At 43.1% G+C, this 15,573-nt stretch overlaps 1 protein-coding gene across 1 annotated transcript in view; it reads right to left on the bottom strand.

Moving 5' to 3' along the window:
* Scn11a (sodium voltage-gated channel alpha subunit 11) overlaps window positions 1-15,573 on the bottom strand; it is a 115,463-nt gene that overhangs the window by 66,156 nt on the left and 33,734 nt on the right. The window contains 4 exon segments of the mRNA XM_047531029.1: window positions 3,631-3,697; window positions 5,095-5,268; window positions 9,218-9,312; window positions 10,662-10,790. Coding sequence (XP_047386985.1) covers window positions 3,631-3,697; window positions 5,095-5,268; window positions 9,218-9,312; window positions 10,662-10,790 — 465 coding nt within the window.

The following is a 15,573-nucleotide window of genomic DNA, read 5'->3' as shown; positions in this document are numbered from 1 at the left end:
TTAAATATATTGCTTACACTGATATTTGATTGATCAGTATCCCGCCATGGTGGGTAAGGGTCAGCTCTCCAACTTCCCACACCACTCCATCACTACTCCTATCGCTACATACAGGAGAATGCTGTGGCTCCTGTCAGTGGCTCTCCTGGGCTGAGACATTTTTTACCTTGACTTTGGCATGTTGTGTTTTCCTAGTTTTACTCCCTCATTTTTCTGGCGCACATCTTTAGAAGACTGAGTGAAAGTGCATTCTACTGTCACATATAACTAATTAAACAAATTTTAAAAATTTTTTTAAAAAAAGACTTTTTACATGTGTGAACAAAATCTGTATTCCATCTTCACCATCAATTGATAGAATTCCTTGTTAAAAATTGCTTTTCCTTAGAAATATGAAGGCATCGTTTAGCTATTGTCCTGTGCTGCTGTTGAGAATTCTGATGCCAGTTTCAACTTTTGTTTCTTCATGGGTGACTTTCTTTCCCTCTTTGGCTTTAAGATCTTTCCCCCCAAAATACCCTGAAATGCCAGAACGATGCACTTGTCATGGGCCTTTTCTGTTCGTTGTGTTGGTCACTTTATGAACACCAAAGGTCTTGCATCCTTAAATCCCAGGGAAATTCTCTGCTTTATTTATTTTTTATTTTTATTTTTTTGACTAATATTCTCTCTCTCTCTCTCTCTCTCTCTCTCTCTCTCTCTCTCTCTCTATCTCTCTCTTCCTTTATTTCTGGAATTCCTACTTAGTCCAAAGTTAGAACTTCTTTATTGATATTTCTTCTTACATTTTCTGTTTCTGTCTTGTGTTTCTACCATCTGAGCATCTCTTCAACTTCATCTTTCAATCCCATTGTTGATTTTTTTTGTAATCATGTTTAGTTTCTAATTGATTTCTTGTTTTCTAACTGTTCGTTTTTCTTAACAAGCTATTTTTGGTTTTATGTATGCAGAACATCTCTTTAAATTTCACCAAGGACCCTACTTAAAGTTTCTAAAGACCCTTTCAGCTCTGTGAATTCTTGTTTTGTCCATAGTCACATGTTCTGTTTATCTATCTCGGTCTCCTTTCAGTCAAAGCCTTTCCCCAGATGTCATGGTGAGCTTGAGCTGTCCAGTGGCGTCCCTAACAAGCTGATCAGGAGTTCTGGTGGGACTTCGCGGTGATAGGCTTTGCTTTAGGGTACCTAGGGTGGAGGGCATCCTTTATACCCTCACTGGGAAGTGCCATCTAACTTCCAGGAGCCTGTGGAGGATGGTCCCACCATACTGGATCTCCCCTCAATTCCTGGTCACCATTTAGAACATTTAGTCTCGTCTCCTCCTCTTTGGATGCACCTTCCTAACAACTCACCCAGGTGATTGAGCCTCTCTCTCCATGTTCCCATCTCAGCCAATGGCATCGCCATTCACACTGGGAATGGAAGCTTGTGTAAGCTTCCTCTCCTTTGCTCTCCCCCCCACCGCCCCATCTCTTACACGTGCATACACATTCGTAGTCATATAGATACACCACATTCCTTTTCAACCTACAAGTCCTGTTAAATGTCTTTGGAACTCATTTCCTGATTTCTTCTCCTTTTGTATTTAAAATTTTTTTTTTCAATGGTGGGAATTGAAGCCAGGGCCTCACACATGCTAGGCAGCCACACTCCTGCCCGTCCCCATCCATCTCTCTTCAGCTTCACTGTACAGCTTCATGACTCTCACCTGTACTGATACAGTCTTGTAAGTGACTTCCTCATCTACCCTCTCCTTCCATTCTCTCACAGAAGCCATGGAGATTTTTTTTTAAAGTCAACAGAGATAGTTGCTCCTGTATTAAAACCTTTCTAAATCTCCTGTTTTCATTTATGATCAAGGTCAAAATCCCTGGCACTGATGGGCCCTGCACAGTTGGCTCCCATTTCCCCTCCTGCCTCCTCTCAAGTTGCTGGGCTTCACGCATTCCCTGATATGTTTGCATGCTGAGGCCTTCTACCCTGCTGACCACTGCAAGGAGTGGGTGCTCTCTTCTCACCTCCTGGAACCTCCCACTCTCTCTTTGGATCTGAGTCAATTCATCCTCAGAAATGCAGCAGTGAGCAAAGCCTGGAGACCAGTGGGGCCTGCCACATGAGGCATGCCTGGGAAGATAAACTGAGAGCTGCCTTCTCAGAGTGCCAGCTCCTCAGAATCCACTGCACTGTGACCTGCCCAGGATATCGCAGACTAGAAGTTGGTTTATTGTCAAATTCCTGAGCTTAGACTAAGAGAGCAGCGTCTGACATATAGAGACAAGAACACCATAAAGATCAGCTGAAAACCAAGACTGTAGCTTTTGTGGGTCAAGTTGACATGACACAGCCCACCTTGGCTTTTGCCTATAGTACCCACACCTGTCCTGCCTGGTGAGAGGTCAAAGAATCATTGTCTGCAGTAGTTAAGGATCCCTGGTTAAGATAAGGACATTGGGGGCAGTGTGTCCTAACAAGGACCATTCTAAAAAACTTGGGAAACCTTACACTGGATTCAAGCCTGTTGCATCTTGTAAGTGGTGTGACAGATCCTTCCCTAATTCCCCAGAAAGGGCCCCATCCCCTATCATATCTCAGCATTTGCACATCACCCTTGTAACACACATCACACTTGTAGTATTTATTACAAAGTATTTACTACTATGTCTTTCTTCCCTGGAAGGTGCTAATTTCAAGAAGGCGGAGTAGCCCTGTTCATAACATACTGTGGGTCCTGATGTCTGTTTGATATAGGGGAATGAATGTGATCTATTTTATTACAGGGCCTTGCATATTATTTTAATTTGAAATACACTCAATAGATCTTCATTGACTTGAACTTCTCACCCTAGCTCTTGGAAGAAAGGGTTTCCCATAGGCCCAGAGGGTGCCAAACTCTAGGGCTGTGTGTGTGTGAATGCACAAGCAGCTGCATTTTCAGTTAGAGGAGTGGTGCCAGCAGCAAAGGGAAGCATGCTCAGACAGTCTTGCACCAAGGAAATGCCAGTGAGCACAAAACAAGGGCCTATGTGGTTCTCCACCATAACATCTTTATCACCTTTGAAAGTCTTGCATATCCACTCCATCGAGTTAAATGTCACTAAGTTTTTAGTAGATTTCTTATGAGTTACCCATTCAACATAATTGGGGGAAAACCTGTTTTAAACCCTTGGAAATATCTTTTTTTAATTTTTTTAAGTTGTTGATGGACCTTTATTTTATTTGTTTATTTATATGCAGTGCTGAGAATCAAACCCAGTGCCCCACACATGCTAGGCAAGCACTCTACCACTGAGCTACAACCCCAGCCCTTGGAAATAACTTTTAATTCAATAATGCAAGTCTAAACTTCCTTAAGCTGGACGTAGTCCTGCACTCCTGGGATCTCAGCTCTTCAGGAAGCTGAGGCTGGAAGATCATGAGTTTAAGACCCGACTGGGCAACTTAGCAAGACCCTGTCTCAGGATAATAAGCAAGTAAGTAAATAACCTTGCTTAGACACAGGGATTAATTGACTGTTTGAGAACTCTTCTCACTGTTTCTACCAGTCATTACATGAAGGCTATTTGCCAAATCATTCCATGGGTCCAGAGGTGCTCTGCTTGGGGGAAATAAAAGGAGAATATAAACCCCTTACCTGCTGCCAAGCCAGCTGCCACACAATATGGGTTCTTTGGAATTATCTTCCTTTTCAAAGCAATATTCTGAGAGAAGGAAGAGTCATAAATTGATTTTAAGAGAAGCACTAAAATGAAAAGGAATAGCAAATAAGCCTGATTTAAAAAAAAAAAAAAAAAAAAAAAAAAAAGATGATTCTGAATTCTCTAAAGTGGTCAAAGTTGGTGCCCAGAGAGAAACTGAGTTCTAAGCCCTCAGGAAGGAGTGAGAGAAAAGGAGGAAAGAAAGAAGGAAGGAGAAAAGGGAGAAAGAAGCAATGACATCACTATTAAGCTTCACCCCTGGGTGTATAATATACACAGCAATGAATGAGCTAGGGACCAAACCAGGGCAGGTTGAGGCTTGGTGGGGGTGGCAGGTGGCTGGGCACAGAATCTGTCCATGACAGATGCAGAGAGAGTGTAAACACTTAAGATTCAGGACACATGGAGAAGGTATAGGGTTGACCTCAGAGTACAGAGGGTGGGAACAGAAAGAAATTGGAAATACTTGAGGGGGAGGTTTGGAAGTTGCTGATTCCTTCTGACCAAATCCAGGCATTGCGAACACTTTTGTTAAATATGATGAAGAAGTGGGCTCAGATCTAAATGGCAGGGGATGGAACAGACACAGCTCTTGTGGGTGTGACTTCAGGCATTTCCTTCTCTAAAAAATCCCAAAGTGGGGAAATTCTTTAAGAAACCTATCTTTCTTCCTTACAAAACTTGGAATGGAACCACCATTTGACCCATTTATCTCACTCCTCACTATATACCCAAGGTACTTAAAAATGACATACTACAGTAACAGTCACATCCTTACTTATAGCAGCTCAACTCAAAACAGCCAAGCTATGAAAACAACCTAGGTGTCCTTCAACAAATGAATGGATAAAGAAAATGCATTTTATGTAATATTACTCAGCCATAAAGAAGAATGAAGTCATGGCATTTACCCATAAGTGGATGGAACTGGAGACTATCATGCTAAGTGAAATAAGCCAATCCCCCAAAAAACCAAAGGTTGAATGTTCTATCTAATTTGTGGATGCTAACCCAGAATAAAGGAGGTTGGGGAGGGGAGTAATAGAAATCCATTGGATTAGACAAAGGGAAATAAAGGGAAGGGAGGGGAATAAGTCATAACTTTCCTAGCCTTATATTTGAATACATGACCAGGGTAACTTCACATCATGTACAACCACAAAAGTGGAATCCGAAATAGAATAAGTTATGCTCTATGTATGTATAATCTGCCAAAATACCTTCTACTGTTATGTATAACTAAAAAGAACGAATTTTTAAAAAAAACCTATTTTCATGCAAGACCCTGAATGGATGAAACCCTCCCTTGTTCCTAAGAGCAAACTTTGCAGGTGGCATGAGTCAGAGTAAATAAAACTTAACTATACAGGGGTGCAAGGAGTGAAAGATGGGGTGTTTACCATTAGTGTGAAAGTCTTTCGTACAGTTCTTCCTGATACATCTCTGGTTCAGATTTCCCATGAAGAGCTGCTGACCTACCAGGGCGAAGATGCTGAGGCAGAAGAGGGTGAGGACCATCACATCAACAAGCTTCTTCACAGAGCGCAGTAAGGCCCCCACAATAACCTTCAGACCTGAGGAGGAGGACAGGTGAGGGTTGAGCCCCTCCCACCCCAGGCCAGACAGGGCCAGGAGTCAGGAGGAAACAACAAAGGCCCTGGAGACTGTCATTTTGGGCGCTGGAGTTGGAAAATGGCCTGGCCTGGGATCCCGATGCCTTGATTCTTGTTCCAGCTCTGTGTGGTAGACTCCATGTGTCACGGAGGCAGTCAACCAACCATTCTGCCCTACATCTTCACCCAGTCCTCTGCCTGCCTCAGAGCTGCTCTGAGGAGCAAATGAATAGACTTTGAGCAGAAGCATCTCTCTCTCTCTCTCTCTCTCTCTCTCTCTCTCTCTCTCTCTCTGTCTCTCTGTCTCTCTCTCTCTCTCTCTCTCTCTCTCTCTCCTCTCTCTCAGTCCCCTCTCCCCCCATCTCTCTCACATGCACGCACACACATAGTCTCAACTTGGTGAATCATGACAGCCTTCCACAGCAGGGGAGACTGCAACAGGGAACCAGGTAGACCTGGACTTAACATTTAGTAGTCACTGTCTGCCAACAAGGTATTTGAGATGCCATGAGACAGAGCTAAACTGGAGCAGAAGAAGAGCGTTGTCTAGACCCAAATAATGAGGATGTCATTATGAGGGGGAGTAACTCAGATTACCAGCTGCAACAGGGTGTTTTTTTTTTTATTTTCATTCATTCATTCAAGAAATATTTACTAAGTACCTATATCCATGGAACACTTCCAGTGTGCCACGAAGGGGGCTGGGAATAGGAAAGACAACAAAATGAATTGGACATAACTTTCCTATGTTCTTACATGAAGTCATGACAGGTGAAACTCCACATCAGGTACAACCTCAAGAATGGGATCCTAATTAGAATAAATTTACTCCATGAGTGTATAATATGTCAAAATGCACTCTGCTATCATGTGTATCTATAAAGAACAAATAAAAAATGTGGGAAGGAATAAAAGACAATTATAAATAATACCTAGTAATCAAATTTACATTAAAGGGTTAGTTTTTTTTTTCAAAAAAATAGAACATAATTTTGCATTATGCTAATAAATGTTTAAAATTGGCTCTCCAAGCAGAGGATAGGGAAAACCCTGGTCCATACCTTTTAAATGTTTCCTCATTTGCTGAATTTTATGGTGTGAACACCAATTCTCCTTCACCTTCTTGGTAGATTTCAAGTTACAACATGATGCCCCTGGATGCAGAGTTGCTCCAGCAAACCTTTTAAGTTTAAGAGCCTTTGCTCTTAAGACAGCTGGAGAGACAAACTACCGGACATTCATTGTAATATGTGGAATCACTCTAAGTGACACGATTTTAATTTGATTAGTACAGACCATGAATGATAAACTCAAAGACAGAGGGGGTGAGACTACATGGAAGCATCCAGCAGGAGGCCAAGCCCGCCGGATGAACTTCTCATAGATGTGCAGTCACATGGGGAGGAGCCAGGAGGCCACCTGGGGACCTCAGTTCAATTCCAAGTGCAGCCAAATCAAAGGTTACCACAGTTCAGCTGAACCAGATTTTAATCCATAACAGGAGGATTGGGTCTTCTCCATAGCAAGATATTTAGATGAAAGATGTGATTCCTGATGTAATTTTTACATGGTCCCATTACTTTCAAAAAGCGTCCAGAGATCTCAGTGTATTTCATGGGCCAAAGTGGAGACTGTATGCACCTACATACAATCTTAGAGATGAAGCTGAATGACCAAATTGCAAAATGACGGCTTGAGTATATGTTTTACCTGTATAAAAATATGAGAGGCTCAAATCCTGCAGAAGTCACTTAAGCATACCTAGAAAACCAAAGTCCTAGTCACAACAGTAAAGGAAAAGGAGGAGGAATGAATTCTACATAAATGTCCTCTGACTGACAGTTTCTTTATCATTATGCAGTTGCTTTTCTGAAGTCAAGAAATAACCCACTGCCTCTGGTTTTAAAGGATCCAAATTGCCTGGGGTATGGGTTTTGGGGTTATGTGGTGGAGTTTAAGTCTATGTAATTAGCACACCCAATAGTTTCCATAGTGTTCATAGTTTGCCAAAGTCACTGATAGGAGAGAACAGAAGGAAAAGGAAGAAGGGAGGGGACAGAACTCCAGAGGGGAAAGATTTTAAAATAAATTTTTTGTTTGTATTGGTGAAAAAGAGAGAGGGGAAGAAGATTGTGTCATAATACCTCATTTTTAATACCCCAGAATTCATATTCATAACCCACCCTTGACTTTCTCCTGCTTCACAGAGCTAAAGTACCCTCCTCATCTGGCTTCCAGAGGTCCATCTGTGGTTCCCCTCCCACTTCACTGATGGCTCCTGCTCATCTCCTTTACTGGTTCCTCCTCTTCTCCCTCCCTTTTAAAGTTGTAGTGCCCTGGGCCTCAGGCTCTGGTCTCCATCTGAGATCATCCTTTAGTGATCTTGGCAGATTTCATGACTTTAAATACCGTCAATAGGCTCAAGATTCCCCAAACCTAACTTCAGCTCAGACTGTCCCCTGGAATTCCAGACTCATGTATCTAATTGCCTGTTTGAGACTTCCACTTGGATGTCTCCCAGACATCTCAAACACAACATGTCCAAAACCTCTCCTAATCTGAACCCCAGGCCCGCTCCTCTCACAGCCTTCCCTATCTTGGTCAATGACAACTCCAAAGGTCCACCCAGGTCAAAACTTAAACATCATCCTTGACTCCTCTCTTTTGCCCACAACACATATACACTTGACCTGTCACGAACTCCTATTGTTTCTACATTCAAATGTAAGACTCTGACCACTGTCCACCAACTCCATGCCCAGCACCTGACCTGGAGCACCACTGTCCCTTTCTTTGAATGATGGTCACCTGTGCCACTTTGGGTTCTGAAAAGCAGACACTCTGGGATCAGGTGCTCAAGAGATCTGTGGAGGGAAATGCCTGTGAAAGGGAGCAGCAGTCTGCAGGGACAGCCTTCAGACTCCATGCAGCCCTGACCTCTAAGAAAGGAGAGAGGAAAAGAAATGAGATTGGATAGGAAGAGCCTCAGGCCTGATGTTGAGTCTCAGCCAGAGGCTGGGGCATGAGAGGGTCCAAGGTCCTTCAGGAAAAGGCCAGAACTAGCACCCCTGCCAAGCAGGGCAAGCAGGATCTTGGCATGAGCATGGATGCAGTGGTGACTCCAGAGGGGTGACAGCTGGGACTTTAGTCAATTGTGCTCCCTGCAGCAGGAGATGAGAAGCATATTTCCATGGTAACCACCATGCCTTCTCCTTGGTCCTCCAGCCTCTGTGGCTCCCTACAATCTATGCTCACAGTTCCCAATTCTTCAGAGCGAGACCCAAGTCCTCCCCATGCCTGTGAGCCTCCCCTTTACCCCTATGATTCTACCTCCACCTGGCCCCTCAGTCACCTGGTTCCAGTCCCACCCACAACCTTGCTCAGTCTTTGCTCTGGCTCGTTCCTATCCTGGAAGCACTCCTTCCTATACTTCTGCTCACGTTACCCCTCATCACCTTCAAATTTTTACTCACTTCTCACCTTCTTAATGACACCTGTCATGACCACTCCTAAGTTACAACCTGCTTCCCTTAACCTCTGTGCCTTCCCATAGCCCTTGTGATGTCTCAGTTTCCTTTTTATTTTCCATGGTACATAGCAGATTCTGACATGCTACATAATTTGCCTATTTGTTATAGTTATTGCCTCATGTCTGTCTCCCCACTCCGACTCTAGACCATGAACTCTCTGAGGGCAGGGGATTTGTTTCCTCACTGATAGATCCTAAACATCTAGCACAGTGCCTCGACAGACATACTAATATGCCAATAATTATTGGTTAAACAATCAAATAAAAGTGTCCAGCAGGGTTTGTTTGATTCTAGTTCACATGATGACATTTTGAAAATTTTAAAGATAAAAGAACACTCTCTCCAGCTAAGAGCCAGTGTTGAAAGTCAGAGTGACTTACCTGAAACTACTGAAATTGCCTTCAAAGCTCTGAACACTCGGAAGGTACGCAGGGACAACAGATTGATTTTTTTATTTGGAAAATAAGATGCAATCCTATGAGACAGAACACAGGGTTAGCCTGGGCTTGCTCAGTCAGGCAACTGCAATGCCCGTCTCCACCAACGCCAGAGTAAGCACAGCCCGGGGCGGGCAGCCTCACCTCCCAGCCCCACTGTTATCACAGGACCTGGCAACATCCCTGCTAATTGCTGTGGACCACGACCTACACAGGAGCCTCTTCTCACTAAGCTTTACACACAAACACAGATGAGGATTTCCTGAAGTTGTCCATGGAGTTGTGGTTACATGCATGGGTAACAGAAATCTCCATATGATTGCCAAATTCCAGGCACTTTGCTAAGGTCTCCCAGTCCCTACATGACCAAACCTGGATGTGAGCCCAGGCAGTCTGGTTTCAGACTCCACACTCCACCGTTAGATTATACCATCTTTCAGTGACTAAGAATATGTAAATGTTGAACTTCAAACACAAAACTCTGAAAATAATCACACCTTCTTCTCAGGGCTTTTGTGAACCATGAATAGGAAAATAAATGCAAAGTGCTAAACACAATGCCTGGCACAGAGACATCATGTTAGGTAAGTTGTTGTTCTGTTGACACTGAGACATTACTTTTCTTGATTTTTATTTTATTTTTTTTTGTTCACCGACTCCATCTTGTTATTTAGTGCCACATCAGTATCCTCTTCTTCAGGAAGAACTTCGACCATCACCTCATGCGTGCACAGAAATGAACACAAGTGAACCATGGAATTAAACATGAGAATGAGGGCTGGGGATATAGCTCAGTTGGTAGAAGTGCCTGCCTCGCATGCACAAGGCCCTGGGTTCAATCTCCAGCACCACACACACACACAAAATGAAAATGAAAAGTATAAAACTTCTATAAGTAAACATGGGGAAAACCCTTTGTGACCTCACAGTAGCCAGGGATAATTTTAGAGTCCTTGGTTCCTCCCACGTGCTCCGACAGCCCTACAGATGCAGAGCCCCTATCTCATACCGTAATGGGCACTACTTTTCTATTTTCCCCTGTAGAATGTGAGCTTCATGGAGTTGAGAGTCATGCTTTTATTGTTTTTCATTGTTATAACCACATATCTGGCACAGAGCTTGGCCCCCTAAGAGGCCAGTGTTGGGGAGTGAATGACATGAGTAACTGAATGAATGGCAGCAGGGAGACTGGTCTAGGGTTTGTACCTCCAGGCCTCTACCCAGCTGGCTGCACCAAGCTGTTCAGGGTCAATCACCACCACACTCAGAGCTCTAAGCATTACCAGGCCACCTCCGTCACTCATGCGGTCCATGAGAGACAGCCCTGAGAGAAGCAGAGGGACTTTTTCCCATCCCAACTCTCCAATAAAAATCTTAAGCATCTTACGCTGTTCCAATGACAATGGAGTCCAGCCAGTTCCATGGATCTCGAAGGAAAGAGAACTCATCCAGGATAAAACCTCTTGCCAATATTTTTATCACGGCTTCCAAAATATAAATCGTAGTGAAGATGTATCTATAAAACAAGTCATCCAGAACAAGAAGGAACATGGTAAGTGATGGGAAAAGCAAGGAGTCCATCTGTCTTATCTGGCCTTGATATTTTATTTCACTTTAATGTGACATTTAACATTCTGGTCTTCAACAAATCAGAGTTCAGAAAGCCAAGCTCCTCGAGCACATTCTGGTATTTAGAATTTCTGAGAAACAGGCCTGTGGATAGTTTTAAAGCTACTGTTCAATGTCTGGCTCAAGGGCTATATTCTTGAGGACAGTTTTAGTCCACGTGGGCCACATGGTCATTGCCATTCTAGAGCTGTCACTCTGGTACACAGCAGGGGTCAACTGTGAGGAAATAAAGAAGAAAGCATATAACCAAGCAAAAAACTGAGTCTTCCCACATCCTGTACTCATGGATTGGAAGGAAGATTTAATATTGTTAAGATGTCATACTACCCCAAACAATCTATAGATTCAATGCAATCCTTACCAAAAAGCCAATGACAGTTTTTTTTTTTTTTTTTTTTTTTGCAGAAATGTAAAAATCAGGCTGGGGTTGTGGCTCAGAGGTTGAGTGCTCACCTGGCATGCATGAAGCCCTGGGTTCAAACCTCAGCACCACATAAAAATAAAACAAAGGTATTATGTCCACCTACAACTAAAACAAATTTTTTTAATGTAAAAATCTATTCTAAAATTCACATGGAATTTCAAGGAAGCTTACCAGCCAAAATAATCTCAAAAAAGCAGAACGAAGTTGTAAATCTCATACTTCCTTATGTTAAAATTCATCGCAAAGCTACAGCAATCAAAATGGTGTGGTTTTGATGTAAAGACAGACATATGGGCCAGTGGAATAGAACACAGAGTCCACAATAAAACCTTAATATCTATGTTCAAATGATTTTCAATACGGTGCTAAGACTATTCACTATTATCTTTTGAATAAATAGTGTTGGGAAGACTTGACATCCATATGCAAAAGAATGAAATTAGATCCTTATCTTACATCTTATACAAAAATTAACTTGATGTGGATTAAAAACCTAAATGTAAAACCTGGAAAATTTCATAGAAGAAAATATTTGCAAATAATATATCAGACCAAGGGTTAATATCCAGAATATACAAATAGCCCTTATGGCTCAACAACAAATGAATTAACCCAGTTAAAAATGGACAAAGGAATTTAACAGCTGTTTCTCCAAAGATGATGTACAAATATCCAACAAGTATATGAAAAGATGTTTAACACCACTAATTATTAGAAAAATACAAATCAAAACCATAGTAAAGATTACCTCACACACAATAACAAGAACAGAAAATAATTAGTGTTGGTAAGGCTGTGGAGAAATCGGAACCCTGGTGCACCGTTGATGGGATTGTAAAATGATGCAACACCTATAGAAAACGGTAAAGAAGTTCCTTAAAAATTAAAAATAGACCTGTCTGTCCTAGGACCCAGCAATACCATTTCTGGGTAGATATGAAGTAATTGAAATCAAGGTCTCAAAGAGATACTCACATTCATGGCAGCATTATTCACAGCATCCCAGAGGTGGACGCACCCAAAGGTCCTTCTAGATGAATAGGGTGAACAAAATTTGGGGCAGACATGCAATGGAACAGTCATCAAACTTAAAGGTGCAAGTCCCCATCTAGATCTCAAGCAAATGAGACAGCATGTCACCTACTACAACATGCATGAAACTTGAGTCTTGCGTTAAGTGAAATAAGCCAGTCACAAGAAGACAGATACTGTACAATTCATTTGGTTGCCAGGGGCTCGAGGGGAGGGTGGAATAGAAAACTGATGTTTCATGGGAATAGAGTTTCAGTTTTACAAGAAAAGAATTATGAAGATAGATGATAGTAATTTTGTGCAGTCAGATGGATGTACTTAATTCCCGTTAAAGGCATACTTGAAATGGTTAATATGGTACATTTTATATTGTAGGTATTTTATCACAATTAAAAAAAAATACTGAATCTTTCCATTTTCTTTCCTAATTCCTGCATTATGTTTCACTCTCTAACTTTCTTCCCCCACCTCCCAAAAGAGTCTCTCTCTCTCTCTTTCTCTCTCTCTCTCTCTCTCTCTCTCTCTCTCTCTCTCTCTCTCTCTCTGCTGTCCCCCATCTCCCTGTGCCTTGGTACCAGGGATTAAACCCAGGGGTTCTTAACCACTGAGCCATATCTCCTACCCTTTTTATATTATATTTATAGACAGGGTCTTGCTAAGCTGCTAAGGGCCTCACTAAGTTGCTGAGGCTAGTTTTGAACTCACAATTCTCAGCCTCCCAAACCTCTGCCATTGCACCTGCTCTCTTTTGCTATAATCCCAAACTGTCAAAAATGCTGGGTCTTGGGGCTATAGCTCAGTGGCAGAGCACTTGCCTAGCATGTGTGAGGCACTGCGTTTGATCCTCAGCACCACATAAAAATAAATAAATAAAATAAAGGCATGCCGTCCATTTACAACTACAAAAAATTTTTTATTAAATATTGGGCCTACACACACACACACACACACACACACACACACACAGAGGATACACTTTGAGAACTGTAGCAATCAATTCAATCAAACAACCTGATAGTGCAGAGTAAAAGAAGTGGGCCTTTCCTGGCAGAATATCTAGCTACACATTGTCTTCCAAGCTAAAGGACCAGGTCTTGAACTTGAAAAGCCCAAAGCAGCCAAGACCAAGTCCAAGCGCAGAAGTGGTTATAAAGCTGCCATGGGCAAGAGTTCTTCTCTGTTTCAGCCTATTCTGAGCTGCTCACCTTTTGGTGACAAATTAACACATCAGAATAAATAATGTCTGCCCTGAAATAGCTTTTAACCTCAAGTGTGATTTATAAAGGTATAGATACTTTTGAGAAAAAGGTTATATTTGCAGATTTGTGGGATTTTGAACTTTTGAGAAAAAGGTTATAATTGCAGATTTGTGGGATTTTGCAAGTCCTCATCTAGATCTCAAGCAAATGAGACAGCAGCCCTAAGCTGCCTCTTCTACCTGACCATTAGTCTCCCGCATCCTGTCCCCCACTGATCTCCTTTCCAGTGGAAGCTTGACCAGGAAGCCAAGATGACATCTGATATAGAGTAGAGACATCATGCCCACCAGCAGGACACTACAGGGCTCCTTATCTGGGGACATTTTTGATGACCTCCTCCCATCCCCACTTTTAGGCAGTCACTGCCTGACCAAGTGCTACCAGGGAAAGCAGCAGCTCTCCTCTTGCCCCTGCCCCTGCCTCGCCGCTTCCCTGCAATAGACAAGGACTCTTTCCTGTCTTTGCCTCATGGGTCTTTCAGTAGTGAAAATGACCTTAGAGCAAATTAGCTTCCAGTTGAACCACTCCTTCCCATAATTGAGAAAGAGAATCCATTGCACCTCACCACAAGTGCTGGGCAGGGCAAACCACCGCTGGCGGGGCAGTGCCTCCTCTGCTTCTCTCTCCTCCACAGGTCCTGCTCCACTTACCACCACAGCTCCAGGGAAGCTGAGTATGCAGCAAGCTGCAGCCCCACACTCTCAGTCAGCTCCTAGCATGATGAAAAATCTGACCATGTTCCCCAGTGATGCTAACAGGATGGTCTCTATTCCCAGGGAATCCATGAGCTCCCCAAGGCACAGCCCCTACGCAGCTTGGTCTTAACCAGATTCCAAGTTCCTCTCAGCAGCAGAGAGGGATCATACAAGACCCCATGCAAGTGGGAGGAGAATTTCCTGGAGACAGAGACCAAATCAAACCTTGTGGTCAAAGAGAGGGCACTGTCCAAAGTCTGACTCATGCCCCAGAAACCACTAGAATTAAATAAAGGAGAACATATGTAGTCCCAAAAAATGGTAACATAGAAGTGACTGGACACTGCCTTCCCAAATTCCGATTAAAAACCTGTGGAACCATCTGAAAATAAAAGGACTTTTTAAGCATTTGAGTGAGAATGAGCATCACTCCGATTCTGGTAGGAAAGTCTCCAGCAGTTATTCACCCATCTTTCCCAGGAGCATCCAACCTCACTCACATAAACCCTTTCCTGATGCTGCTGCATCTTCTGACTAGTGCCTTCAAGGTCTGGGAGTCCTCAGTTCCACTCCTGGATGAGGTATTAACAGGAACCAGCCAGCTCCCTCATCATACCTCTAACACAGGTGCTTTCTTACTTGTGCACGAAACCAAGTCCCTCGAGCCTGAGACAGTAAATGGGTCATTACCTTGATAATCTTGTAAATGTTAGATGAGCATTCCATTCACAAGATGCTTCTTACATCTGCCTAAACCTGAGTGGGTCTCTGATTACTAGAGGATCTGAAAGAGGAAGGTATCTAATGTGATAGAAGTGGTGCAGTACTTAAATCTGCCAAGTGCGACTTCAAGAGTACTACTATCAACATCCCTGAAAAGGAATCTTCAAGGAACTGAATCAAAGAGGAAAGAAAAACAGAAATACAAGACATTTAGAATTTATTAAAAAGTCACACATTAAACTCTGAGACAGGAGATCCAAGATGGTGGACTAGAAGGAGGCTGTGTTCCTTGTGGCTCCGTAACTCCGGCCAGGCCCCATTGGACCCTTGGCCGGACTGACTGAGCCCCACCTCCAGGATCCCTCAGCCTGACCGATCACTCCCTGCCTCTGGGGCCCTCACATCGACTGACTGCTCCCTGCCGCCAGGAACCCCAGACCAACTGACTGCGCCCTATCACCGGGACCCCAGACCGACTGATTGCAACCGGCCTCCAGGATCCCACAACCACACCAAACACACCTGACCTCCAGGACC

The sequence above is a fragment of the Sciurus carolinensis genome, chromosome 17, assembly GCF_902686445.1.
Source record: "Sciurus carolinensis chromosome 17, mSciCar1.2, whole genome shotgun sequence".
NCBI classification, from domain to species: Eukaryota; Metazoa; Chordata; class Mammalia; order Rodentia; family Sciuridae; genus Sciurus; species Sciurus carolinensis.
The sequence above is the reverse complement of the archived record's forward strand: the minus strand, read 5'-3'. Positions and strand labels throughout refer to the sequence as shown.